The sequence below is a fragment of the Myodes glareolus genome, chromosome 6 (assembly GCF_982192425.1).
Source record: "Myodes glareolus chromosome 6, mMyoGla1.1, whole genome shotgun sequence".
NCBI lineage: Eukaryota > Metazoa > Chordata > Mammalia > Rodentia > Cricetidae > Myodes > Myodes glareolus.
In genome coordinates this window covers 26,403,910-26,429,242 of record NC_142031.1, presented here as the reverse complement: position 1 = coordinate 26,429,242, position 25,333 = coordinate 26,403,910, and the positions used below count along the sequence as shown (strand labels likewise).

General features: G+C 53.1%; 1 protein-coding gene across 16 annotated transcripts in view; it reads right to left on the bottom strand.

Annotated features, from left to right (window-relative positions):
• Dysf (dysferlin) overlaps window positions 1-25,333 on the bottom strand; it is a 204,419-nt gene that overhangs the window by 53,323 nt on the left and 125,763 nt on the right. For all 16 annotated transcript variants that reach the window (XM_048416689.3, XM_048416694.3, XM_048416691.3 and 13 more), the window contains 10 exons: window positions 24,021-24,114; window positions 23,491-23,568; window positions 16,441-16,622; window positions 13,667-13,807; window positions 13,038-13,067; window positions 11,811-11,840; window positions 4,272-4,373; window positions 4,017-4,178; window positions 1,992-2,157; window positions 1,591-1,667 (listed from right to left, as the gene is read on the bottom strand). In XM_048416689.3, the coding sequence (XP_048272646.3) occupies window positions 1,591-1,667; window positions 1,992-2,157; window positions 4,017-4,178; window positions 4,272-4,373; window positions 11,811-11,840; window positions 13,038-13,067; window positions 13,667-13,807; window positions 16,441-16,622; window positions 23,491-23,568; window positions 24,021-24,114 (1,062 nt within the window). The remainder of the gene's footprint in view (window positions 1-1,590; window positions 1,668-1,991; window positions 2,158-4,016; window positions 4,179-4,271; window positions 4,374-11,810; window positions 11,841-13,037; window positions 13,068-13,666; window positions 13,808-16,440; window positions 16,623-23,490; window positions 23,569-24,020; window positions 24,115-25,333) is intronic.

Here is a 25,333-nt window from a genome sequence, read left to right as displayed (position 1 = left end):
TCCTCCTGTCCTCTCATTTATCCATCAATTTATTCACCGGTCTAGCCATTCATCTGCCTACTCCCTAGCCACCTATCCATTCATCTATCCACCTATCTACCCATCCCTCTATCCATCCATTCATTCATCCACCCATTGGCCATCTAAACAAATTCTCATTGAATACCCCCTCTATACCAGGCCCCGTGCTGGACACTGGGGACATAAAAAGAAGGCACCCTGTTTGTTGTCATGCATTTAGTTAGAGAAGATGCTGAGACCCAGAGAGTCATGCAGGACCTAGAGCTGATGCAGTGGCCAAGATCCTGCCAGAGAAGTGGTAAACATTCCTAAGCTGAGTCTCAAATAATGAACTGAGCAAGAGAACAAAGGCAAAGGTGGTCTCAGCAGTAGGCTGGCAGAGCAGAGCCCTGGTGAGTGCTAGAGGCTGTGAGATGAGGGCTTGGGGCTTCTGACGCCTTCTCAGCATTGGTCAGATCAAAGAGCAAGACTTCCTGCCTCTGCAGCAGCCTGGCTCCAGGAGCAAAACTGGAGGTGCTCCCCTGGGAGCAGCGGAAGATAGGAGATTAAGAAAGTGGCAGAGACTGGCACTCAGTATTCCTATGGAACACTCCAAAGACAAGCTCTGAGGATCTTGAGGCCATCTCAGCTCTCAAGCTTGCTCTCATGTGCAAAGCTAAGATTTAATGGTGGCTTGAAGAGTACAGAGCCTTGCTGGCTGTCACCTGCTTATCCATCCATCCATCTGCCCAACTGTTGACCTCCCCTTCCCCATCTATTCACTGCAGCCTGAGAACAAGCAGCCTGAAGTTCTAGGATCACTAAAGGCATTGGGTGTTGCATGTACAGCCACAGACGAGGGTGAGAGCCTGAGCAAGTCCAGGCCATTGTAGGGCTTTCTCTAAGTAGGGCTTTCTCCACCTCTCGTGGGGCAAGTACTGGATGCAGAGCCCATTCAGGGCCCAAGATAGGAACAGTGTTTCCTTGGGTGAACTAAGTCATAGGCTTCCTGCCATATGCCTTGACATGTTCTGTGGTCACCGACAGGACCTAGGTCGCAGAATTCCCAGCCAAAGAAAGTCTGATGACCAGCAGGTTGCAGTGGTCTTACCTCAAATCTTCCCTTTCTGGTCCTGGAGGTGGGAGACAAGTGAGATACACTACAGTCCTAAACACAGCCTGCTCTCTCTAAGCTACCTCCAAGAGCTGCCCAGCATGAAATCACGGAACAACGTTCCCTCAAAAAAGAGACACTCCCTCCCATTCCCTTCTCACTGAGGGATCTCAGGCAGAAAGCCTTCAATGAAGCCCCAAGGTAGGTGTTCCATTTTCCCCCACATGATTCCAGAAAAAAGTTTAGGTCTTATCCTAAGGACTACACACCCCTTCTCCAATCAGACTGAAAGTTCCCACCCGTGTTTTTGCATCAGGCAGCACCCAGCCACCAGGGCATAGAGGGATGGGTATAATGACCTTATGGTTGTGAAGGATAGAGGGGGGGTAGGCGAGATGTGGGGTGCAGGGTGGGGAAGTTAAGGCCAGCTCACCCAAGGCTGGGGCAGGAGGGAGCTGCCATCTCACTTGTCCTACCTGGACAGGGATAAGAGGCTCCTTGTCATCGATGTCAATAAGCACGTCTTCCCCGGGGCTGAGCAAGCTCACATCATCTGCAGGGAGAGCAAGTGCACTCCTGTGAGGGCCTCAGTCGAGGGACCGTCACCAGACCACTCAATCTCCCCACCCTCACACCCTAGTGGAGGTGCTTCTTTCTGCCCCCAGCCCTTCCCATTCCTGATTCTATCCCCTGCATCTTCCCACATTCTCCACCTCTCCCTCTACAACCCCCCCCCTCAGATCTTTCTCCACTACCACCCCTATTTTGAACATTGCTTCCCACCCGCAAGGATCACTTGCTCAAAATGTGCCAACCTGCGGAAAGAAAGGCCCCCACCTCTGGGCCAGCTCAGCAAAGGTTACTTGTGCCTCTTTACCTGGGCCACCCTGTGGGGAGGGACTTTCTGCCGAGTAAGGGTCACACAGGAATTTCTCCAGGGAGCGAATGGTGCATTGACCCACTACTGGCCGGCGGCCAAACTGGCGATTATCAATGACCTTGACCACAATTGGGGGGCAGTAGAGGTCCTCTCGGGGCAACATCTGTGGAGAGGAGAGGAGGAGAAATCTAAATATGGTCCTCAGACAATTTCCAGAGAGTCTCAGAGGAAAGAGTGAGGGAGAACCCTCATGGGTAGGACCAAGAGACAGAGAATAACTATGAGTCCCCAAGTGCCCCAAATTCAAAATGGTAGCCACCAGCCAGTGCTAGCCGGTGGGACAGAGGCCACACACCTTCCTGTCTGTCCTTGGCTGCTGTGTGTGGCGGCTTGCTTTCCCACAGCGTTCCCTTCAAAGACACCCAGGTCAGCCTGAAGTCTGAGCAAGTCTATTTTCTCTGAACCTGCACTGCTTGGGGGGTGAGAGGGGAGTTGGGCTGCAACTCAACATTTCTTACAGACAGTCCCCCCCAAGTGGATACTCAGAAGTTGGCTTGCAGACCCAGATTCTTCTCCCCCACCCCAAAAGCACTTTGAACACAACTTGAAGTAATTTATACGCACTCCTTCAGTGGCGTCTCGGCTGAGCCAAGAGAAGGCCCCTGTTGACAGCCACTGGGCCTGGAATTTCTATCGTGCTTTCATCTCGCAAACTATTTTCCTTTTCTCAGACTTGACTTACACCGGCCACTGGGCTCAGGCAAGCCGGGGAGCTGGAGAGGGCTGGGGGCTGAGGATTGGAAGGTTGCGGAGTGGGAGACTCAGGGTTCAGGCCTCAGCGCTGGGGGTTGAGTCTAAGGACTACATACAGGTCTGATGACTGGAAAACCAGGGATTGGGAGTTCAGGGCCAATGGCAGAGGACTGCAGGGTGGGGGTGGGGGAGACTGGAGCTGAGATCTGTAGGGGTGAGGGTGGGGAGCCAGGGGCTGATGGATCAGAAGTTAGGGGGTCAGTGAGGACAGAGGCTGGGAGACCATGGACTGGGACCATAATGTAAGATCAGGTTTGAGGGCTATGGGAACTGTTGAGGGCTGAGGCTATGGATTCTGAGAGCCAAGGCTGAGGGACTGGAGGCTGGAAGCTGAGGATCTAGTAGCTGACAGGAAGGGCTGAGAACTAGGGCTGGGAACTGGAAGGCCAGGCTAAGGACTTAGGGGCTGGGATACTGAGAACTTGGGGATGAATACTCGGCGATCAGAGGTTGGAGAAATGGAGGTAGAGGACTCAAGGCTCTGGGAGGAGCTGGGAGCCAATGAATGGAGATCAGGGCTGGGGTATCAAAGGCTGGAAAGGCAAGGGCTTGGGGTTGGGGGTTGATGGTTGAGGATCCAAGGGCCATAAGACTTGGTGTTTAGAGTCTGGAGAACTGGGGGCTGAAAGCTGAGAACTAGGGGGCCAAGGGCTAAGGGCTGAAAGTTTGGGGCTAAGAAACAGCAAACTGAGGACTGAGATGAACCTGGAGACAGGGGACAGAGATGGGGCTGACAGCTGAGGACGCATGGCCTGGGGACAGGGGACTGAGTAACTGGATTTGGGGGGAGCTGGGACTGGCAGATGAAGGTTTCTTTGCAAGGCTCAAGCTAAGGTAGAACCAGGGAAACTTGGGGAGAATAGCTGAAGGTCAGCCCTGGAGACTCCCTGGGAGGAGGCCCTGGCAAGGAAAGCCTTCCTTAAGGAAACAGATTGAGAATGGCTCCTGAGGCGTCTGCTGGCCCAGGATCAGGCAGGAGGGGGAAGTAGCCATGTGTGCTGCACACAGGACAAAAACCTTCGATGGAGCAAGAAGTAACTCCTGTTTTTACAGGGAAAGCTACGAAACACACACGCATGCGCGTGCGCACACACACACACACACCTGAACCCTTCTGAAAACCAGAGCTGAATCCCAGGGTTGCTGGGATCATGAAGCCACTCTGTCCCTCAGGGCTCTGGAGGGGAACAGTGGGGAGGTAGAGCTCACCACTTCCATGAACAGGGTGCAGACGTCAAAGTTAGGGTTCTTCCGAAGGTTTCTGATGACACAGGACTGCACCGTCTGGCCACCACACTCCACCACGAGGCTGGGGGAAGAGATGCTGGCCATCTGATAGCTCTTCATGTTCCTCAAGCCCCAGGCCAGTATCTGGGGGTAGAGAAAGGGGAGAGCAGCTGAGCAAGGCTGGAGCAGGAAGTGGGGAGGCCAAGGAGACAACACCCAGCCCACAGTCAGGTTCACCTCGATGGCTGTGCGCTGGAGAGCTGGCTTGATGTTCTGCGGGACCATGTAGATGTTGGCCTCCTTCTGGGGTGGTGGGTAAGGTAAGTCTGTGTCCTCCGTCTGCAGGGGACAGCAAATTAGAAAAGATACCACAGTAGGGGGAAGGCCAAGGCCATGGAATTTGGAAGGGCAAACAGGCAGAAAGCAATGGCATGCACTGGGGGCACGGGAATGGAGAAGGATAGGGCTTGAGGTGGGCAAACAGCAGGAAAAAGGAGGATGCTGGATCAGCCTCAACTGGGCACTGTGCTGTCCAGGATCAGAATGCACACATCTTTGCACGAGGCCAAGGCTGTCCTCCCACAACACAGGCTCCAGAGCACCAGTGAGACACCCATGTCTCCCCCGTTACAGCAAACACGTGTGCTTACACATGGATGCACTTACATGCTGACACGAGCATGAACAGCCTCCTGCTCCATCCTGGCCCACCTACTTCAGTCTCTCGGTCACTTCCCTCCGTGCCTACCATCCTGCCCACCAGCTGAGACACACCTGCTTCCAGCCAGACCCCCCTCCAACCCCCAACCCTATTATCACATCAGCAAGAAGAGAGCACGCTCACAGGAAGCCAGGAAGAACAGAGCAATGGCAAATGAGACACAGGGATGTGTGGCCACTGTCCTTACAAGACGTGGGATATAAAGCCACCATCAGCAGCACTCCAGAGGGGTCTCCCTCCCCAGCACAGACCAGAGATGAGTGGGGAATGGGGCAAGGCTGGCCTGCTCAGGGGTTTCCAAAGGGAGGTGAGCAGGACTCACTAAGAGATATGTGGGAAGCAGGGCAAGGCAACAGAGGAAGGTGTGATGCCAGGTTTACAGACTCCTAGCATGGCAGCTCTAGGTGTGACCATGAGCTCTCCCGTCACCTTTCTGTCTCTCAGCCCTAGACAGCAGGAGATAGTCTCTAGCCAGTCGCCAGCCTAAGAGCTGAGAAGGGCCTGCCATACACCTGCAAGAGTGCCTGCAACAGGTACATGCTCACGAGCACTTCTAGGGCAATTAGAAGAAAATGCCTTTTTCTTAAGACTTTTGACTCCATGTCGGGAAGTTCTATTTTATAAGTTTATTAGGTCAAGATGCTTCACTGCCACCTAGTGGGAAAGCCTTATAATAAACACAAATACAAGCTACGCTAGAAATTGTACCTCCTTGGATACACCGCCCTTGTGGGGTTCTCAGACAACACATCCATACATAGAGGTCTTGTAGGTCAGAGATTAACTATTATCAGACAGGATGTGCCTTAATAAGCATTGTGGTCACCTGACTTATTCTCCAACCGTCTTGCTCTGGAAAGAACTACCAGTACATCAACAGACAACCGCTATCGTGGATGAGAAGGGCAACAGCAACAAAGAAAAAGAGCAGCTTCCTCACACCCGCATCAAATCTGACAGCAACTCCAGCCAGCTCCTGCCCAGTGGCTCACTGGTGAGGCCACAGCCCCCTGACCCATGGTAGGAAGGATGTCAGGTTCAGGGCCAGGGCAGCCTGGGACTCTAAGGCCAGCTCTGCTGCCTCCTAGCTGTGTGGCCCTGGGAAGATTACTCAGCCCCAGTGACTCAGTGTCCTCATAAAGAGGGAATAACAAGATGCTGAACAAAGTCACTCTGAGAATGAAACCAGAAGATGAACAAGAGGAGTATCTGGCACCACAAGGCACTTAATAAACGGTGTGACTGTAATTACGGATGCCATTGTTGTCGGCACCGTGGCTGTTACCATTGGTGTCCAGGATGCTCTTCTAAGGGTCACCTGAGGAGAGCTAGGCTGCCAGAAACCTCTCTCAGAACAATATCAGCTTTATAACTACCCTTAATTCACCAGGACGAAGGTAGAAACTGGCTAGTTTATTCCTTGCCCACAGTAGGTGACATGATACAGAAAGGGCTGCCTCGGTGCACACCCACAGGAGAGCTGTGCCCACCACAGAGCCCAAAGATCTGTGCCACCCCTCTAGAAGCTAGACTGCTAACAGAACCTGGGGTCACACTGTGACATCTGCCACCAGCTGCAGGTGGCCTATTTCAAGGTCCAAGCTTTGTGACATATTACTAACGCTCATGGCTGATGCCGGCCCGCTGTAGGACCAAAGTAATGGGGAGGAGTGGCAACAGGAAGTGTTAGGCTCCATACCCACCCACCCAAGAAAACCCATCAGCTAGCTGTCTGTGCGCCGTCCTCCCTTCTCATTCCCCCAAGCACTGTGATGATCATGATGCATGGCCTGGGAACTAGATTTCCCATAGTGGAAGCCCACTCCCTGCGTAGGATGGAAGCAAGGAGACCCAGGCAAGTGTTAGTACCGTCTGGAAGAGGCCCTGCAGGAAGAAGGCAGGGGTACACAGCTATGGAGCCAGGCAGGTGGAGGCAGGAGGAAGAAGAGCAGAGACAGATTAGTGAGCATCCAGGGATGAGTCTCTTAACCTGAGGCCCATACTCCCATCCCAGCACTGCTGCTGCCCACCACACTGTCCCCAGACCTCCCACAACATTCCCGCCCTATGCTCTTTGGCTGCAGTTCCTCAGGTTCCCTCTCTTGATGGCCTTCTCTACCCAGTCTGCAGGACACCACCATGGTCCTCTGTCCTCGGTGCAAGGCTGTGTCATGTGTGCCACAGAAGCCAGCATAGAGCTGTGACTGTCTACCCAGTCCTTAGTGTTCTCTGGGTCCCCGACCCCATCTCACCCATCCTTCCAGCCCTTCACCCTTCCGTCCATATCTGTTTTTCCACCCCGGGGTCCTCTATCCCTCACACTGTCTCCCTGAGTCCTCTTCCCGCCTCCATCCTCCTCTCCGCCGTGCGCTGTTCCAGCACCTCCTCTCTGGAAACTTCTCTCCCAAGTCAACAATCAGTCTGAACCACTCCCACCCCTTGTCAGCACCTGCCAGCTGAACTCAATGTCTTCTAAAGTCACCTGCCTACACAGTTCCCTCTTCCTGTCAAGGACGAGCCTCCTAGGCCACCTTAGCCCCTTCCTTCCTCAGCCCTGCAAAGCCAATCTTCGCCCCATAGGCTTCCCCTTGTGTCCCTCCTAAGCTTTAGCCCATTCCTAGCATCCAAGCCTCCTAATGGCATCTTGCACTTAACTTGTCAATGATTACATTTTTCACCCATTCCCCCAAACCTGCCCCCTTCAGGTGTCATGTCATACATTGGCCCCGACATCCACTAAGACAATCAGTGACACCCTTGGTTCCTCCCTCCTGCCTCACTATGCTGGTTGGTCACCAAGCACTAGCGACCCTTTCCCTAAACCTCTCTCCTGTCCCTTGTTATGCCTCCCCTCCCCATCTCCTTCTCTCTCTCTCCTTTCCTTCCTCCCATCCACATTTTCTTTTTCCTGTCCAGATATCCAGCAACCCACTCTGTGATCTCCCTGCTTCTGGTGTTACACATATCCCTAACTAACGAAGCCCATGACACTCTGTGGGTATGCTGTCAGGACGTACCACTCATGCGACCCTGCACTCAAGACACTGACAACTCCCAAAAGGGCCCCCAGACCCCTCATCTTCCAGTGACTGATGACTTCTCTCACCAAATGACTTTCCCCTCAGGATCTCAATTCTCAATATACTCAATCCCTCCCTTTCTAAATGGAGACGCTGTGTTCCCTTTAACCTTGGGACTCAGTACTCAACATCCATTTATCTGGAATACAGTCTGTCCCTCTTCATCTGGCCACTTCCTGTTTGGACTCTATGTGTCATTTAACTCTTCCTTGGTGCCCTAGGCATGTTACATTCCTATGTCTCCACGGGCCCCACAGCCTCTGGGGCCCATGACCTTAGTCACACTGAAAGACACATCGATCACCCTGTGCCATTTCTCGGTCTTTGTCCCTAGCTAACCTGCAACTCTGAATTGATCAGCAATGACTGTGAAAAGGTAACTGGGGTGAAGGAAGGATTCCGGCGGACAGGAAGGACTAAAGAAGTGGCTCTCCTGGCCTACACTGCCGCCTGCTCTGCCATCACCCTAAGGTCCTCTCTGAGCCCTTGCTAGCTGTGCCTGCTCACAGCTGCACCAACCTCCTTCACTACCTTCTGGAACCTGCCAGTCTTTAGGGCCTAAATCAAGCTCTCCCTCAATTTTTTCAAACACTCCAGAACTTCTTATAGCCTTGTTCTCTGACATCTATTAAACCTAAATGACTCCTGAAACACACACACACACACACACACACACACACACACCTCACAGTGAACCTAACTGTCCTTTGTTCATCTCATTCAGGAGGTAAAAATGAGGTGAGCCTGGATCATATTGCCAACTTCTAAGCCTCAGTTTCCTCCTGGTCCAGTCTACCTAAGACACCCAAAACTGTCCTTCCAGGACAGTATGAGTGCTGTGACCCTTATCAAAACTGGACAGCATTTCTGCACTGCCAGGAAAGGGAAGGGGCAGACTGCAAAGGCAACCAAGGTGTCTAATCGACTGTCTCACGGGTGACAAGGACAGAGCTCTCCAGGCCCAAGGACAGGCCAATACCATATTAGCCTGGTCAGGGACAGCCATATTAACTGAATTCCTGTACCTACCCTGAGTCTCAAGCAAAAGTGGTGTTCACAGGTGGGCAGGGTATTGATCAAACCAGTTCAGTCCCAGATATCCAGGAACAATTGAGGGACATATCCCAACAGTAGAAGCCACCTTAGCTTCTTCTCAGCCCATATGTCCCCAAGGCCAGTTAAGCACAGAGAGGTGAAGGCCTAGAAATGCTCCCAGTCCTAGGTGACAGCACACTAGTCAGGCGTTCCTTTCCAGGGCAGTGCAGGTGTTGACATGTCTCTGCTGCCAACTGGACCGCCCTGTCCCCAGTAGCCCTCAGATCCCACCTCACCCAGGGGGAACATCCTGGTTCCTTGGGGAGCTGCAGGCAGGGGGCAGGCAGGCAGCAGGAGGCTCCATTGTCTGTCGGCCCCACCCAGCTCATTAGGAACAACATACTGGTCTAATTACACTTCCCAGGGAAATAGTGTTTCAAATTAAGGCCTTGGGGGAGGAGGAAAGGGATGGGGGGCACTGGGTTTATTTTCCTGATTGCAAAACACCAAATGTTTCCTTCTAGTGGATGCTGGGGTGCAGGAGCAAACCTAGAGTAGGTTTCAGAGTAAGCTGCATACCCTGCCGCCTCCTAGATTTGGGAAGGTGTCTAGGGTGAGTAGTTGGACCTCCACGCTAGCAGCACAAGCAGCCAAGAAACATATGCCGCCCTCTACCAGGGCATCCTTTCCCTCAGAGCAGAAGAGAAGAGGAACAACTAATCATGTCCTTTGGACAGTCAGATCCCCCAGGCCCTGGGGAAGGCCTTCCTCTACTGTGTTCCCAGTTCTAAGAGCCCCACTAGTAAGAAACCCCCAGCACCTCGTCTGCCATGTATGTGCGCATGCGTGTTTTCACCAACATGCCCATGCGCACTGCATGCACATACGCACCAGTTCTCAGGAAATCTAAAATTGCAGTTTCTTTGAACTCATTCCTTTTGGCAGCCTGAACTGCCTTTGTTCTCAAGACCCAAAAAAGGGGAGGGGGGGCTCAGAAGAGGTGGGAAGGAAGATGGGCCAAGGAGGGCACAGAGGAAGGATGAGACGGAGAAGGATGGGAAGCAGCTCAAAAAAGAGGAAGGACAAAGGCCAAAAGGCACCGTCTGCTCTCCACAAGGGCTCAGGACTCCCCCACCTAGAGCCCCACAGAGCGGTGTTCCCATGGCAGAGAGCCTGGGAGAGAGGCTGTTGTTGCTACTGCAGGGTCCCTATGCAGCTGCACAGTGTCTTCAGCCCAAGGCACTGCCTCCAAAGCCTTTCTGCTTCAAATGCTAGTTCAGGGTCCCCTCTTCCAGGAATTCATGCTCTGTCCTGCTCCATTCTCCTGGGCAGTCAGTCCCAGGCCTCACGTACAGGCCGTTCAGCATCACGGGGGCACGTGTGGCTCACCACCCAGCTGTGCTGGCAGTTGGGTGCTCCTGGACTTAACCACCCTGGAGACATTGCTTCTCTATTCCTCCTGGCTCAGCTCCAGCAGGCCTTGCAACAGTAACTGTCTCAAAAGCCTCCTCCCCAGTCTCTCTTCTAACACCCGGCTGTATGGTGGCCCCGCATAAGAACGCTTCCTACCATACCCTCGCTCCTGCTCTGCTCCCAGGCTTCCTGGGCAGTGGGCACAATGTGCAGGGCGATTGGACTGGGAGGTTGGGAGAAGTTACCAGGGAGCATAAGCAGGTCCTGGGCTACCACACAGAAAAGACAGAAAATCCTCTGCTGGGTCAACAGGCTTTCCACAGCAGCACAACAGCAAGAAGAATGACCTACCTCCTCTCAACCTCTGGGGAGCCTTAAAACTGAGTAAGTCCCAAGTTCTTGGCAGGACACTCAGCCTTCAGTCAGGGGAAATATGCTGAACTCAGGGCCAAGGGTTACACTGGTACCCTCTGGGATAAGGGGCATCACAAGGTCATCTTATAGGATGGGTCACCTCCCTGGGCCTTGAACCTTTTGAACCTGTTGGGCTGGCCCCGCCAGTATCCAGAAAACTCCTAAGGATCGCTGTCCTCTGGCGCTGTTGACCACAGGAAGCCTCAGCAGGGGGCCTGGCCAGCCCTGATGCTCAGCCCTTCAGGGTCTGGCCCCAAGCTGCAGTTTTGATTTGCTTCATGGCAGCCAGGCCACAGCCGCATCCTCGCCCTGAGTCCGAGCCCTCGCTATTCCATAGGACACATCCGGTCATGAAGGATTCGGAGTCTGTCATAACTCATCCCTAGGCTGGGTCCTCTTCAGCACAGGCTGTGGGTTTTGGCTAGGGTTCTATGTTGCCTTCCAAATCGGCAGTCTCTCTGCATGGCCGCCAGAAGCAGGAGGCCGCCTGTCAGGCGCGAAGAGGGCCAGCAGCTGGCAGGCCCCCACCTCTGCCTGGGAGTGAAAGGAAGTGAGGGAAGGGAGGCGGGCTACAATCCCACATCCTGATTGATCCTGCACTTCAAGTCCAAATTGCACCGAAAATGTCAAGTGGTATCCGCTCTCAACCCAGCCCAGGGAGTCCCTGACTCCCTGATGGAGGACACGCAAGGTTTTTTTCCTGCTCAGCCTCTGCCCAGAGCGCTCCTTCCCATCCATCTTCACCCTGCACCTAGGCTCCTTGGACCAAAGACATGTGCCTCCCACCTTCTTCAGCGCTTTGTCAAAGTCCTTACACTGCTTCCACCACCAGAAAGGTTTCCTTGGCTACTCTGGCACCTGCCCAATTTTTATGTCTGAAAATATGCCATCTGGTACTCAACCAGACAAAACTCAGTATTGCTATTCAATGATCTGCATATGTCTGGACTACTAAGAGGGCATCAAGCCCCTGGGGCTAGAATGACCTCACAGGCCGTACCCCAGGCAGCACTCTGAGCACAAGGACTAAAATCTAGCCTGGTCACCCTGTGACAGGAGCTTGGAAGACTAGTCTTTACCTCCCCACCTCCCCCATCCTTGAGTCCAGCTCACCTCATCCAGTATACTTGACGTTTCATGCATCTAGTATGGTCCGCATCCGGGAGACAGTGGGAAAACCGGGAAAGCAAAGGGTCTCCATTAGTAATCAGAAACACTGGCTGTGACCAAGATGGCACCCACAGAAAGCCCTCCCACCATGGGTGAGCATGGCAGCTCCTTCACCACACGCTTCAGGTGCTCCCATGTGAAGAAGGGGCAATGGACTGAGAGTATCTGATCCTCTCCAGAAGTGGCAGGAGGGAGAACATCAGACCGGTGGTAGGAGGGACCTGGGACCCTGTGTAGCAGCCCCCAGGAGAAGTCGGGCCTCAAGCAAATCTGTAGAACTGTATTCTAGACTTGGGCAGCAATAAAAGTCATAGAATCCCCAGGACTAGTGGAGCTGAGCGCCCCAGCTCTGACAGGACAAGCGGGGGCAGGGGAAGGAGGCTGGCAGCAGAGGGAAGAGCTTGTGGGGTTACAACCTTCGGACCCTACGTGTACCAACAGCCCAAGCAGCTCCAGCTGAGCTTGCTAAAATGGAACAAGGAAGAAAATAAACCTGAGGCTCAACACAGGTTTTCTACTGGGACCTCCGCGCAAAGGAGGGAGAGGACCAAGGGGACATTGCCAGCAGAGGAGAGGAAGGGATCACATGGAAGGAATGGGCTAGCTGGCATTCTGAAACTCCCTGGGCATCAGAAGTTTCACATGGGTGGGTGGGGTATGGGATGCTGGGCCTCCACCCTCAGAGCTTGCCTAGATGGCTGCAGACCAAGAAACTGGCATTTCAGACAATACTGGGCTGCTCCCAAACACACTTTCTGATCGTCACCCTGAGCCACAAGCTAAAGGCCTTAGGCAGTACTGCAAGACCCTGAGCCTGGATTGCACGCCCAGAGGCTGTGGTCAAACCTGCACTCCCATAAATGTCAAACCCACTCTAGTGAGAGTCATACCCAGCCCAGCCCAGAGACCATGAAGGGCAGATCTGCAGTTTGGAACTTGATGCTCAGCCACCTCCAGGCAGGTGATACCTGTGCTGGGGGATATGGAGCCACTGAGTAAGACGAGAATGTCAGCCCCTGGTCATCTACCCTGAGGCCACTACTGAGTCATGTTCTGCCTGAATCCTGGGCCCTCAGGTAGGCTGAGGTGGGATCTGCTAGCTGCCCTCCCAAGCCTAGATGGGTCTGCAAAGATGGGGAGACTGGAGAGAAACACACAAACGATACTTACCTCAAAGCCCGGAATATGATGGATTGCTGGCTAGGGTAGAAAAAAGAGGGTATTGTTCACCTGCTCCTCACCCATCCCAGACCCCTTCATTGCCACCCTGGGCCAACACCCACAGACTTCGTCAAGTAGCAGACAGGCCATGGATACAGGCCAAGTCAAAGGGGCAGTAGGCTGTGTCCTCCAGACACCTTACCCAGAGCTGCCGCAGAAGCCTGAGCCTAGCACTCAAAACAGCCTGGTACCTAACAGTAGGGTCCTGGTGGCAAGGTCCAGAGTCAGGCATGGCACAGCCAGCCCCCAGTGGCTGTGGGTATTCACCACACTTGAGACCCCTTGCCCCAGCTACCCAGGCTCCTGGAAACCATGACAGGGAATGACCTGGGAAAACTGCTGTGGCCAGAGGATTCACTCATTCTGAATCCTCTGAATTCTGAAGCCAACATTCTGCCCTCAAGTGGATTGTGTCCTGACTTGGAGATGAGAAACGGTGTGTCGTGTGGATATCAGTAGGAGGGCTGACTCCAGAGGCGACATCCCCGTTCCTACTGAGTTCAGCATGTGGACAGCCCCGCCACCCTTGGCCTGCACCCCAGCTGGGCCTCCCAGGCCTGGAGAGTGGCCAGCCTTACCTTCTCTCTCTGGATCAGCTCGAATGCTGCCAGCAGCTCGCCCGCAGGCTGGCTGCCTCTGGTCAGTGGGAACCAGGCCAGTCGGGGCATCCGTTCCAGGCTGGGCTGACAGATACAGCGACCCATGAATTCATCAGCACCCTAGACCATTGTAGAGAAAGAAGAGTCAGTGCCCCCCGCCCCAGACTAGGCCTGCATCTGACCTCCAGGGCTAAAGAGGACCCCAGAAGTCAGGGCAGCCTCTAGAGCAGAAGGGTGAGCACTGCCCTCTTGGGGGAGCTGTGAGGAGGACAAGATGCAAGCAGCCTCACTGCACTAGGATGGAATTCCCACAGCGGTTGTGGAAGTCCCTCTGTATGTCCAACTGGTATTCCCCATGCCTTTGTTTAATCTATCCCTGAGCCCATCAGAGAGCCATGAGGAACAGTCTGCCTACACTTCCTTAACGCCCTTGCTTGACTCTCATATTGCTTAACTGCTTCACCCTGAACATCCCCATTTTTTCAGGCGACCTTGCTTCCCAAGGTGAGCCTTACTAAAATGATGTCTACTTCCTAAGTCTTGAACCTGGCGTCCTTCCTCACTCCTACTGCCCACGTGACAGGGTCCACCTCTCCTCAGTGACTGACCACCAATTCTTCCCAGCGTACCTCCCTCCATGACCACCTTCCCCCACCTCAGTCACAGCAGACAGACTACCCATAGCTCCCGGGGCAGTCAGCAGAGCCAGGTCTCAGTCAGATGGTGCTGTGGGCATCACAAGCCTCAGCCCTTACCCAGGAGAGGAACGGAGAGACAGCCCTGGCTGTTCTCACACAATACTACTGGAAGGCCTCAACGTCTCTATGAGCCACCCTGGAATGCCTACCAGTGCCAGCACACACACCACACCTGTGAGTGACAATCCAGAGTTGTCACTCAGAGTGGACAGTAGCCACATCCGTGGGAAGGGCCTGGGACTCCTCGGGACCGAGCGTGGCCCCCTCAGTTGCTGAGTACTGTAGGGGGTGGGGCTGGCTGATTCCCAATGGACACAACTCCAGCTCATCCCTGGAGCCACCATTACCCCAGGAGAGACCATCGTTCTCCCTTGCCTCCCTCTTAAGCCTGGCAGCCATGATTAGGGTAGCTTGAAGTAACATTTCCAGAAGATTCTTCTGAAAGAGAGTTTCTGACTGTCCACCGAAGGACAGGTCAAAGAGGACCTGTCCTGAGTAGGGAGTGGCAGTGAGATAGAGGGGAAAGGCAGAGTTCAGGAGACCATGACTGGGTGTGGGCGAGCAGGCCTCCAAAGAGCTCTGGGTCAGTCTGGGAACCTACCAGTTTACCTTGCACCCATCTAGTACCTCCCAACCCCCGTGGCCTTTCTCCCCCTGCCCCACAGGCATCAGGACCTAAACTCCTCCTTCCCTTCATGGCCCAATGACACTCCATCCTGCTGCTCCCCACCTTAGCTCAGCTTCCTCCAGAACTCCCAGGTCAGCATCCCCAAACCAGACCCGTGCTACCCACTGCCAGCCTCAGTCATCATCTGGTGGGCACCTTACAGAGCATCACCTCCCACCCCTGGCTCCTACAACTCCTCAGGACTTCTGATGTGCAGCCGTGGCAACTCTTACTGGAAATAGCTTCTGACCCCTCCTCCTTGCCACTGCACCCGCCCAGACCTGACCTCTCTACCTAGTCTTCTTTGTGTGCAACCACATGGCCGCCCTTACTTCTGACCCCTATCCCCAGCTGCCCGGCCTCATTCTTTCTCTTCATCATCCAGCAACCCCAATATTTGCTAGAATGTCCTTCTATGTTCCTCTTCCACATTTGTTTCAGGATTTTTGTCTTCACCCCAGCTTCCCGATATTTTGCACAGTACTGTGCGATACTGGAGCATGAGTTACTTTCAGATTTTTGTGGGGGTGTTTTGTTTTGATTTGATTTGTTTTTAGGCAAGGTCTCAGGTACCCCAGAATGGCCTCAAACTTGATATGTAGCCAGGGAGGACCTTGAACTCCTGATCCTCCTGTCTCTACCTCTCAAATGCAATGCTGGGATTATAGACATGCACCACCATGCCTGGGTGCCCAGCTTATACAGTGCCAGGTATCAAATCCGGGGCTTTGTGCATGCTAAGCAAGCTCTCTACCAATTATGTCGCATGCACAATACACCCTGTTGCAGTTACTTGAATTTAAAACTCATTTTCTCCCTTGGTACAAGTGCCCTTCAAGGGTCCCCACATGAGGCTGGTGGCTCCCCTCCCAGAGAGCACAGCCAGAAAGCAGAGCGTTGTCACAGGCTATTCTGTTGGACAGCACTGGTGGAAAGGCCCTGCCTGTCACAGGGCCGTACGGTACTCCAGACACTCTGTCTCATCTAGAGGGTTCTTCACATGTTGGGCATCTCAGTTCCCACCTAGACAGCAAACTTCAGGCAAAAGGTGGGTCACTCAGCCCAGTACAGAAAGTGCTTGATTAAAAACTGTGGTGAGAAGGGACAAGGTAGACCCGGAGAAAAGCCAGACCCTGAGCCACAAGTCTGTGCCCTTTCTGGAGCTGCTTCCCTCCCACAGTTTGATTAGCCATGTCTGCCAAGGGGCATGGCTCAGGTGTCAGTGAACCATTTTAACTCCTCTAAACCATTTCAGTGAGCAGTGAGGAGGGCAGCCACCAGCCCAAACCTTAGGGAGAAGTCTAAGTGTTGTGGGATCCCAACACTCACAGCCCTGCTTTTCCCGGGGAAATGGGCAACCGAGAGAAGTAGCAGGTCATCATACTCACGTAGGTGTCGTGGTCATACAGCTCCACCACAATGCTGGGCGGATACTCGGCGACGCTGGCTGGCTCACCAAAGATCTCGATCTCGTAGAAGATGAGGGTTTGATCCCAGGTGGGGTTCAAGGTGTTCTTCTCCACCACAGTCTTCTGGCTCTGGTGCAAGAAGGAGACGATGGCATAGGGATCTGTGTGGGGTAGGGGAGGAAGGACACAGGATTTGGCTCATAGTTCAGGAGTCACAGGGCCACAAAGTCAGAGCATGGCTGTGGCTTCCACTCTGGAATAACAACATTCAGGCCAGATGCCACCTCCGAGGCCTGCTACAGCCACCTGAAGATGCAGCCTGACCTTGGCTTGGAACTTCAGACCTTCCCTTTCTTCACTCCTATCTGACAGAGGTGTGCCAGAAAACGTGGGTGCCTGTGTGGCCCATTCATTTCTACAAGAAGGATTTCCTGAGTGTTTTCTGCCTGCCACACTAGGGACCAGACATTAGGAGTTGGGGGCACAACTGAAGCAAAATGTCAACTATCTGCCCAAACAGATGACACTTTGAATGAGAGCCTGGAAGAATAAAGGCAAAGGGCAGGAACTGTGTTCATGGTAGATCTGGTTTCTTCGGAGATGAGGGGAGTAGGGCACAGGCATTAGGTCCTTGGCGCCCTGGGAGCATCAGCAGGAAATGGCCAGCACCTTTCTTCAGCAGCTCATACCCCTGTCCCCATTGCCACATAGACACCAGGCAGGAGACGCACAAGCAATAGCATGAACCAGCTATGAGGCTCCTGTACTAGTACAGGCAGAGGTGGCTTGGCCTCAGGTGGCTGCAGGGCCAAGAGCTGTTAGGCACTGCACAGTGTGAGCTCCTCACTGGCCCAAAATTCCTGTGCAGCCTGCCAGCCCCATTAGTCTGGGACTCAGCCAATCATTTTCTCTGCCTTGTCCAAAGGAAAGTTGGTATAATTAGAGCAGATTCTAGAACAGTGGTCCCCAAATGTAGAGTTACCATGGAGTCACCTAGAATGTTTTCACAGTTCTCTTGCACATCTGATGCAGCAGGGTAGAGTCCTTGACTTTCTAGCAAGCTCCAGGTGACAATGTGGGACTCTTTGGGACACCAGTATGAGTTCATAGGAATGGACGTGCATGGTTTGGGAGAGGAGCAAAGTGCTGTCGAGAGGGTGTTCTGTTTTCCCCCAAGAGCACAGCAGTTTAGGTGCGGGGTCCTGTTCCTTCCAAATGACAGGCACTTAGAGCACATAGACAGGAGAGGTGGGATGCAGGAAGCTGGCAGCTGGAGCCGGCTGTCTGAGAAGACCAAGCACAGGGCCTTAACACAGCTGACAGGTTCAGCCCTGGCTCTATTCCAAATGTCAAACCCAGGCCAGCCCCAACACAGCCATTAACTTCCCATATGACCCAAGAGAGCTCCAGTGGCCTCAAACGGTGTAGAGCCATCCAAACAATCACAGGTCAGGATAGGGAGGCAGGGAATCAGGCCAGGTTTCTGACCATAAGGAGACCATGAGACAAACCGAGAGCCTTGCACAGGAAGTGACAGAGAGTGTGGTTGGCACAAAGTGACTACAGAAGAGGTGAGAAGGTGAGCTAAGAGTAGGACTTCCACTTAGGTAGACAGCGAGCTTCAACATTGTGACTGTCACTCAAGAGCAAGTGTGAGGGCATCTGCCTCACAGTCAGAAGCCCTAGGCACCTGTGGCAGAACCGCACCAGGTTAGCTGATGGGCACCAAACTTGAGTCAAGCCTGCTAGTTCAGGAACTGAGGTGCAGTAGGGGAGTCGTGGAGGGCATCCCTGTGCTACTGGCTTTGAACCTGACTCTGTGGTTGGAAGAGGGCAACGGATGCCCTTAACAGAGAGAGAGACTCCCCGGGGGAGTGCCTCCCTGGCATGGGACTCCACATCCATGCACAGGCCCTGGCAGGCTGGCCCCGAGCCCTCTTCCTTCTGCCCCTGGCAAGGCCTGGCGGCGTCTGTGCGTTTAATGAAACCGTCTGGCTGTGATACCATCAGCTCCAAGCTCGGCAGAGAACCTCTCCCAGTTCCAGTAAGGGAAGGAGGGCGCGTTCCGATAAATAAAACCATATTAGAGAGCCAGCGAGAAAGCCTCTTTTGTTCCCACCCCCCTGTGCTTCCCAATGCTTTATTTTTATAAGCGTGCGGGCCCCAGACCGACCGCGTTTACACAAAGGTCACAATTGCACATTGTAGCGGCCATGCACGTTGTATTGGTGTTGGCAGCACCCCCCACGCAGGCCTCTGAGCAGGCTGGCTCTTTCCAACAGCTCAGGCAATGAGCTCAGCGCTGGGGGACAGAGAGGGGCAGCTTACAAACAGAACTCACCCAGACCCACACGCATGCACCCCACCCACCCATGGGAGGAAAGAGGACAACAAAAGCATTGTAAAGAACAGGCCTGGAGGCCTTGGGCCTCAGACACTGGGCTACTGTGTGCCCAGGGCCCAGCCTCCACCACCACCCCCGCCCATCTCCCCACCCCCATCCCTGCAAAAGACATAAGCAGCAGCAAGGTGGCCAGATGGACTCGCAGACACATCCTCTGTCAGGGAAGCAAAGAGTAGGGGTTTGGAGGTCAAGGGGGAGGGAAGCGTCAGATCACCATGTCAAGAGTCCAGCCAGCCTCAGGGCTGCAAGACCCAGACAGCTACAGCAACCGCCAACAGGGCATGTTTGGACAGAGCTCTCTGAGGACCACAAACTGCCTTTAAGAGGTTCTAGACACAAACCACCTGAGGATACCACCAGATTCCCTCACAAGAGAGTCAGCAACCTGTCACCAAGCCCCAGGACATTTTCTGTATAGTTGCAGAACTTTGCACCAGGGTGTTGGGCCAGCCCTATTGCCTGGACCTTCCTGGGGCTCCAGATGACACTTGTGTCCCCATCAATCAGCCAGACTAGAGGCTATGACTTATGGTAGTACTCCTCCCAATGCAACCGCCAAAGAAAAAACTGGACCCAGGAACACTAGCCTGAGATCCCAGGAGGCTGAGGCTAGCCTGACTCCTAGTCTAGTACTCTGTGCCATCACCATAAAAAAAGAAATCAAAACAGCGCAAGTTCAAACTATGATGCCACAACAATACCATGACTACAAAAAGGCCAATGTGCTGCCTGTAACCCCAGCATTTGGGAGCTGAAGGAAGGAGCCAGGAGTTCAAGATCATATTTAGCTGCTACGTGGTGAGTTCCACACCAGCCTGAGCAACATGAATCCCTACCACAAAATAAAATAAAATTTAAAAAATAAATGAAATAAAAATTTAGAAAAAAATGTTTAAAATTATCAAACCCAGTGTTGGCAGGCGGTGGCAACGTAAGTGTTCTTTCCTATTGGAAGCTACTTAGTGACCCTTCAGAAAGCAGTTGGGCAGGATGCCTGAAAACATAAAATTGTTTCTAATGTTTTCCTCATAGTCTTGGGCATCATTCAAATTAGCCAAAGGCTCTAGGTGCAAGGGTGTCACTGCAGGGGCTCTGGTAGCATATCGTTCATGCAGTACTTATGTACTGACTGCCTACTATGCGGAAGGTAGCTCGGTGCTGGGGATGCAGAGATGAAGGTGACTCCAGCCAATCTCTTCAGTGTGACCCCTGGGTGAGGATGGTCCCTACCCAAGTTAAGAGCCACAGTGACACAAGTAAGTAGGGGCTGGTCTCACCTGGCTGCCTCCAGTTAGGTTCCCAAAGGAGGTTCTCCTAGCCTGATCCAAAAAAAAAAAAAAAAAAAAAAACACTGAAAAGAGCAAGGTGTGCCCAGATGCCAGCCATGCACAGGTTAAGCAACTGAGCTGAGTGAGAAGAAGAAGGCAGCACCAGAGCCAGAGCGCGGCAGTAGAAGGGATGGTGGGCAGATATCAAAGGGCCCTTGACTGGTGCTGAGAAATCTGGCTTGAGTCCCAACTCATGCACGCTTCCAGTTCTTGGGAAGGCATTAAGGAGCGCTGAAGCAGGTTAGACAGCCGCTGTGCATCGTAAAGCTGGGACCCGTTCCCCAGTCTCTTTCCCAGGAACCCTTTCTAAGTGAAGCGTTTCACAAGCCTCTGATGCAGTCTGGAAAACCCCTTCCCATGCCTGACGGGTGGATGCCGTCCCATCCCCCACTCCCGCCACCACCAGAGCCAACCTGAACAGAAAGCCTAGATCAGAAGAGGAGGGTCAAGTAGCATTGAGACATCAGAAGCCCGAGAGCAGGAAGTCCCCAGTGACACCCAAATCTAGGGATAAGTACAGCACAGGTGAGCTGAGGTTCAGCAGACCCCACTGCAACCCCCCCAGCAGGAACAGCTCTCAGAGACACATCGTTTCAACTTCAGTGGCCCACAGGCCAGCAGAAGAATGTGGGACATCATAAGAAGACCCTTCACCTCCTGAGTCACTAAATCGTGTAGCATCTGCCTGACTGCCATCTCTCCTTGACCGGGTTAGCCAAGGAATACACCTTGGAGTCCACTGACCTCTGAGGCCAAAAAAAAGAGAGTCTAAATAATAAGCATATCTTTGTTCCTTAAAGGTTGTAAGACAACACTTCCCAAAGATCCTCTGTATATGGAATGGCAGGTGTCAGCGGAACCACGGCTCCATCCAATACAGAAGCAGTTCTCGGTGGGGATGGGACAAAGCAGACAGCTTCTACCCTTCAATTGCCTTAGTATACATAGAACTAGGAAGATGTGGGCTTGGACTGTGTTGGGAGATGGCATGATGCTGCCACTTTGAAGGGTCAGGCAAGATGGAGCCAGGAACAGAGCAGAAGCCAAGTGATGTCTCTCAATCCTTGAGAGTCACAGCTCTTAGCTCAGAGCAAAGCCCACACCAATATCAGAGGAGACAACTGATATTGGTTGCATCTTATACTCTCTGCCTGACCTCTGCTGCACACACTCAACTCAGGTATACACCACAGATACCTTCCATGTGTCTAGAGAGCAGATGTGGCCACAAGGGCAAACCCCACTGAGGTACAGTCCTCAGGCCACCTGAACAGTAGCCTCCAAAAGTAACTCCTCCAAACTCCACATCCACAGGCTATCGGTGGGAACAAGGTGGGCAGCAGAGGACCGCATGACCCTGGACAGCGGGTAGGGAGCTGAAAGATGCTCCTAGCAGTAGCAGTCACAGCTGGACCCTCTCCTGGCCTCAGACATTCCGGCTTCAAACACCAGGCTCCTCAGCTATGGCAGCCAGTGGCCGGGCACAGCCTTGAGCAGCCAGCCACCCCAGGGTCAGTTCCCGGGGAGAAATCGCTTTGGTTTAGGGTTTGGGAGTGAAAATAAACACTCCGAGTTTTATAGGTTCCCCCGTGTTGGCTGCTGTTTTCCTTCCCAGCTGCTGCTCAATCGGGTCTTTCATTCAGCAGCCCGTGGCCTCTGAGGAAGCCCTGGGCAGCGCCCTCAAAGCTCAAGGGATGTTTATCTGGGTGGAAAGTATGACATCTCCCAGACCGGTGCCTGCTGACCCTGCTGCATGATCCACACGCTGAGCTCCAGCTGCCCAGGCTACCTCTGGGGTCCTTAACCAGCTCAGTCCACAGAAGACAAACAGCCTTCTACCCTCACCCACACACCACGCCGCTAAAAGGAAAAAGACTGGTCTGGGGCTCAGTCCATTTCTACAGTCCTCAGTGCCAGCTCCAACGTCAAAGTCCTAGACACAGCCACTGTAGATGTCTAACTGCCCCCAGCCTGCCAACGTCGGTGTGCAAAGGGCTCTCTCAGGACCCGCTCCCAAAGCCCAGGAGGGAGGTACTCTAGATGCGGGTGCTTAGCTGAGTGGGGCAGGTCACTGAGAGCCCAGGAATCTGGATGGGAACTACAGCTTCTGTGCCGGATAGAGAGCTTGGGCTTAGAAGGACGGGCAGGTAACTACAAGCTGCGCAGCCATTCTGTGACCAGAAGGCCACTCGCACGGAACCCAATCCTCCTTAACCGTAGGTAGGTACTTGTGAGGGAACCACTTTGGACTTAATTCTCAACTCTGTCACCTGTCAGCTCTTTCAACTGCAAGCAATTTAGGGAACCCACCTGAGTCTCTATTTCTTTACCTATGAAATAAGGAGATGGGACACCTGGCTGGTACACAGGTGCTCCGTAAATGTCTGCTCTTCCAGATGTCCAGTGCTGAAGATTCCGAGGGATATCTGGACACCTCATTGTGTGAGCACCCAGCTGGTGGGAAGACTGCCACAGACAGACCACAACTGAGCCCCACAGTGGACAGGGGCACAGAGAAATATACTAGGGAGGTGCCAAGCACTGGGGGAGCCAGAGGACATGTGAGCTGGGTCCTGAAGTTGAACTTGAGGAAAAAATGCATTCTAGGCTGAGAAGGCATTAAATGCAAAGGTCAGGCACATGCAGGAGGCTAGCAATTGTGGATCGAAGCTGGCGGAGCTGGGGCTCATGGGTAACGGGTGCAAGCAAAGATGAACCTGGTGAAGCCACAGTCACCACACCTCAAAGCTTTGCCTGATGGGGCAAATACGACAGGTTCATCTGTGACGGTCTATGCTTCAAAACAAGGGAGGAAGAAGTCCAGTTATGCTTGGGGCAGTGTGGAAGGCAACAAGGAGGGTAGGAAACTGAGTGACCTGGATAAGTGTGTTTCTGAAGCAAGGATGCATGGAACTGTATAGCCAAGTCTTCCATAAAGAACCCAGGCCAGGCAGGCAATATAGGAGCTGGGTCTGGGAAGGCAAGGGCCTCAGGGAGCTGGGCCTGGGACGGTAGGAGTCTCAGGGAGCTAGGTCTGCACAGAGTGACCTACATAGAGAAAGACATCACTAGAGATCGAACAAAGAATGGCCCCTGGGAAGGAAGGGACAATCAGCTAAGTCATTTCAGGCTGAGGTCTCACATGAGAGGTAGCTGCCCTGAAGAGGAAGACTCATCAGGACCTGGAAACAGTATCCAAAACTCACTGAAGTCAGCCACTTAAGGATGCTGCAAGCCACAGCACACACTTTGAACCCTCCCACTGGGAGTTCCAGCTCCTCCCCTTTTTCCACCTACCTGAGAAGGAGTCTTTGTCCATAGCTGGCAGGTCTCGGGCCTGGTACAGGTAGCAACGCAGATGGTAGCGATTCCCATCTTCGCTCAGGAGAAAAAAGATGCCATGTGATCAATAGGGTTGCTAAGGACTGGAGCTACAGAAAGAGGAGGGTCTGCCCTGGGAAGGTCAGCACACTCTGGCTGTATATGGAAATGGCAAGGCAGGCAGAGCAGGCCTCTTCCAGTCAGGATTCTAGCCCAAAGGCAGCAGCTTGCATCCTCTGAGCCCATCCAGTCCCAGGGAGAGAAACAGCAGAGGAGGGAAAGGGAAGCCAAACTCACAGTGAGAATGACCTGACTGCACACATCCCATCTCCAGCTCACAGACGCAAATGCCCACATGTACACAGGCACACATACCAAAAGACCTGACTGGCCTGGAAGCACACAGTCGGTCCTATAGAGCCTCAATATATACACTCCTGACTATGGAACTCCACTCCAAGTGTGATGTCATGCGACACACTCAGATGCCACCAACTGTAACTTACAGTCAAAGATGCAGGAGATCGTGGGTCTGTTAACGCCAAAGCTCAGGGTAGAAACGGACATGGAATCTTCACTCCGGTCATCCACCATGCCGCCCTAGGGACACAAGGCTTATCAGGGCACAGCAGAAAACTGACCCTGAATTCCTGCTCCTGGCAGCCCCTGGATGCCAGTCCTCTTCTGGATACACAGACCTCCGAGGCAGAAACAGCTCTGGGTGTAAATCCTTCAGAGGTTATGCCTGAGAGTCAGACCAAGTGATTTGCCCCATCTCTCCCACCCGACACCAAGGCTTGCTTTCCTCAACCCAGGCCCGGGCTTCAGTCAGGTCATGCTCCCCACAGCTGCCCTTCACTATTCTTAGGACAAGGTCTTCCCCTGTCCTGTCCTTGCAGAGGGCTCATGCCACACATTCAAGAGGAACATGCTCCTCTTCGGCTCCAGGATAAGCATCAATGCCCACCTGCAGCTGCATGGGCTCCGAGTCTCACCACTGGACACCTCCCTGGCAGACAGCGGAAGTGCAATGGCACCCCTCCACTTTCTTTGGTCACAGTTTTTAACATGGCTCTAAAACAGGATCACCTAAGTTCTAATGCTGCCTGTCACTAACTGTCCCCGTGATTTCATACAGGTTGCTTGACTCCTCCAAATCAATTTTTTGTAGATTAGAGATAATTATACAGTGCTCAGTTCAGAAAGTTGCTGTGCCTGTTAAAGATAGACGAGTAGTTCTTAGAACCCCACCTGGCACAGTTTGTTAGCACGTCACTGTCCTAAGGAAGTTAGGCATAGGCTGTGGGGATGGATGCCAGAAGCTATGCAGTGTGGAGCTGTGCAGTGTGGAGCTGTGCAGTGTGGAGCTAGGCTGGGGGTGGTATTCATATATATGTATATATGTGTGTGTGTGTGTGTGTGTGTGTGTGTGTGTATCGTACATTTGTTCAGAATTATTCCAGGAGAGGTTCAGTCAGTAAGATGCTTGCTCACACACATGAAGGTGTGAACTTGATCAATAGAACCCACGTAAAAACACCAGATGTAGTAGTCCACATCTGTGACCATAGTGCTGGGAAGCAGAGACAGGAAGCCTAGACTAATTGCAAGTCCTAGGCCAGTGAGAAACTCTTTAAAAACAAGGTAGGTGGCTCCTAAGGAACACTCCTGAGGTTGATTTTCAGACTATACACATACACACACACACACACACACACACACACACTACATATACATGCGCACACACACACACACACTACATATACACGCACACACACACTACATACACACACACACACACACACACACACACACACAC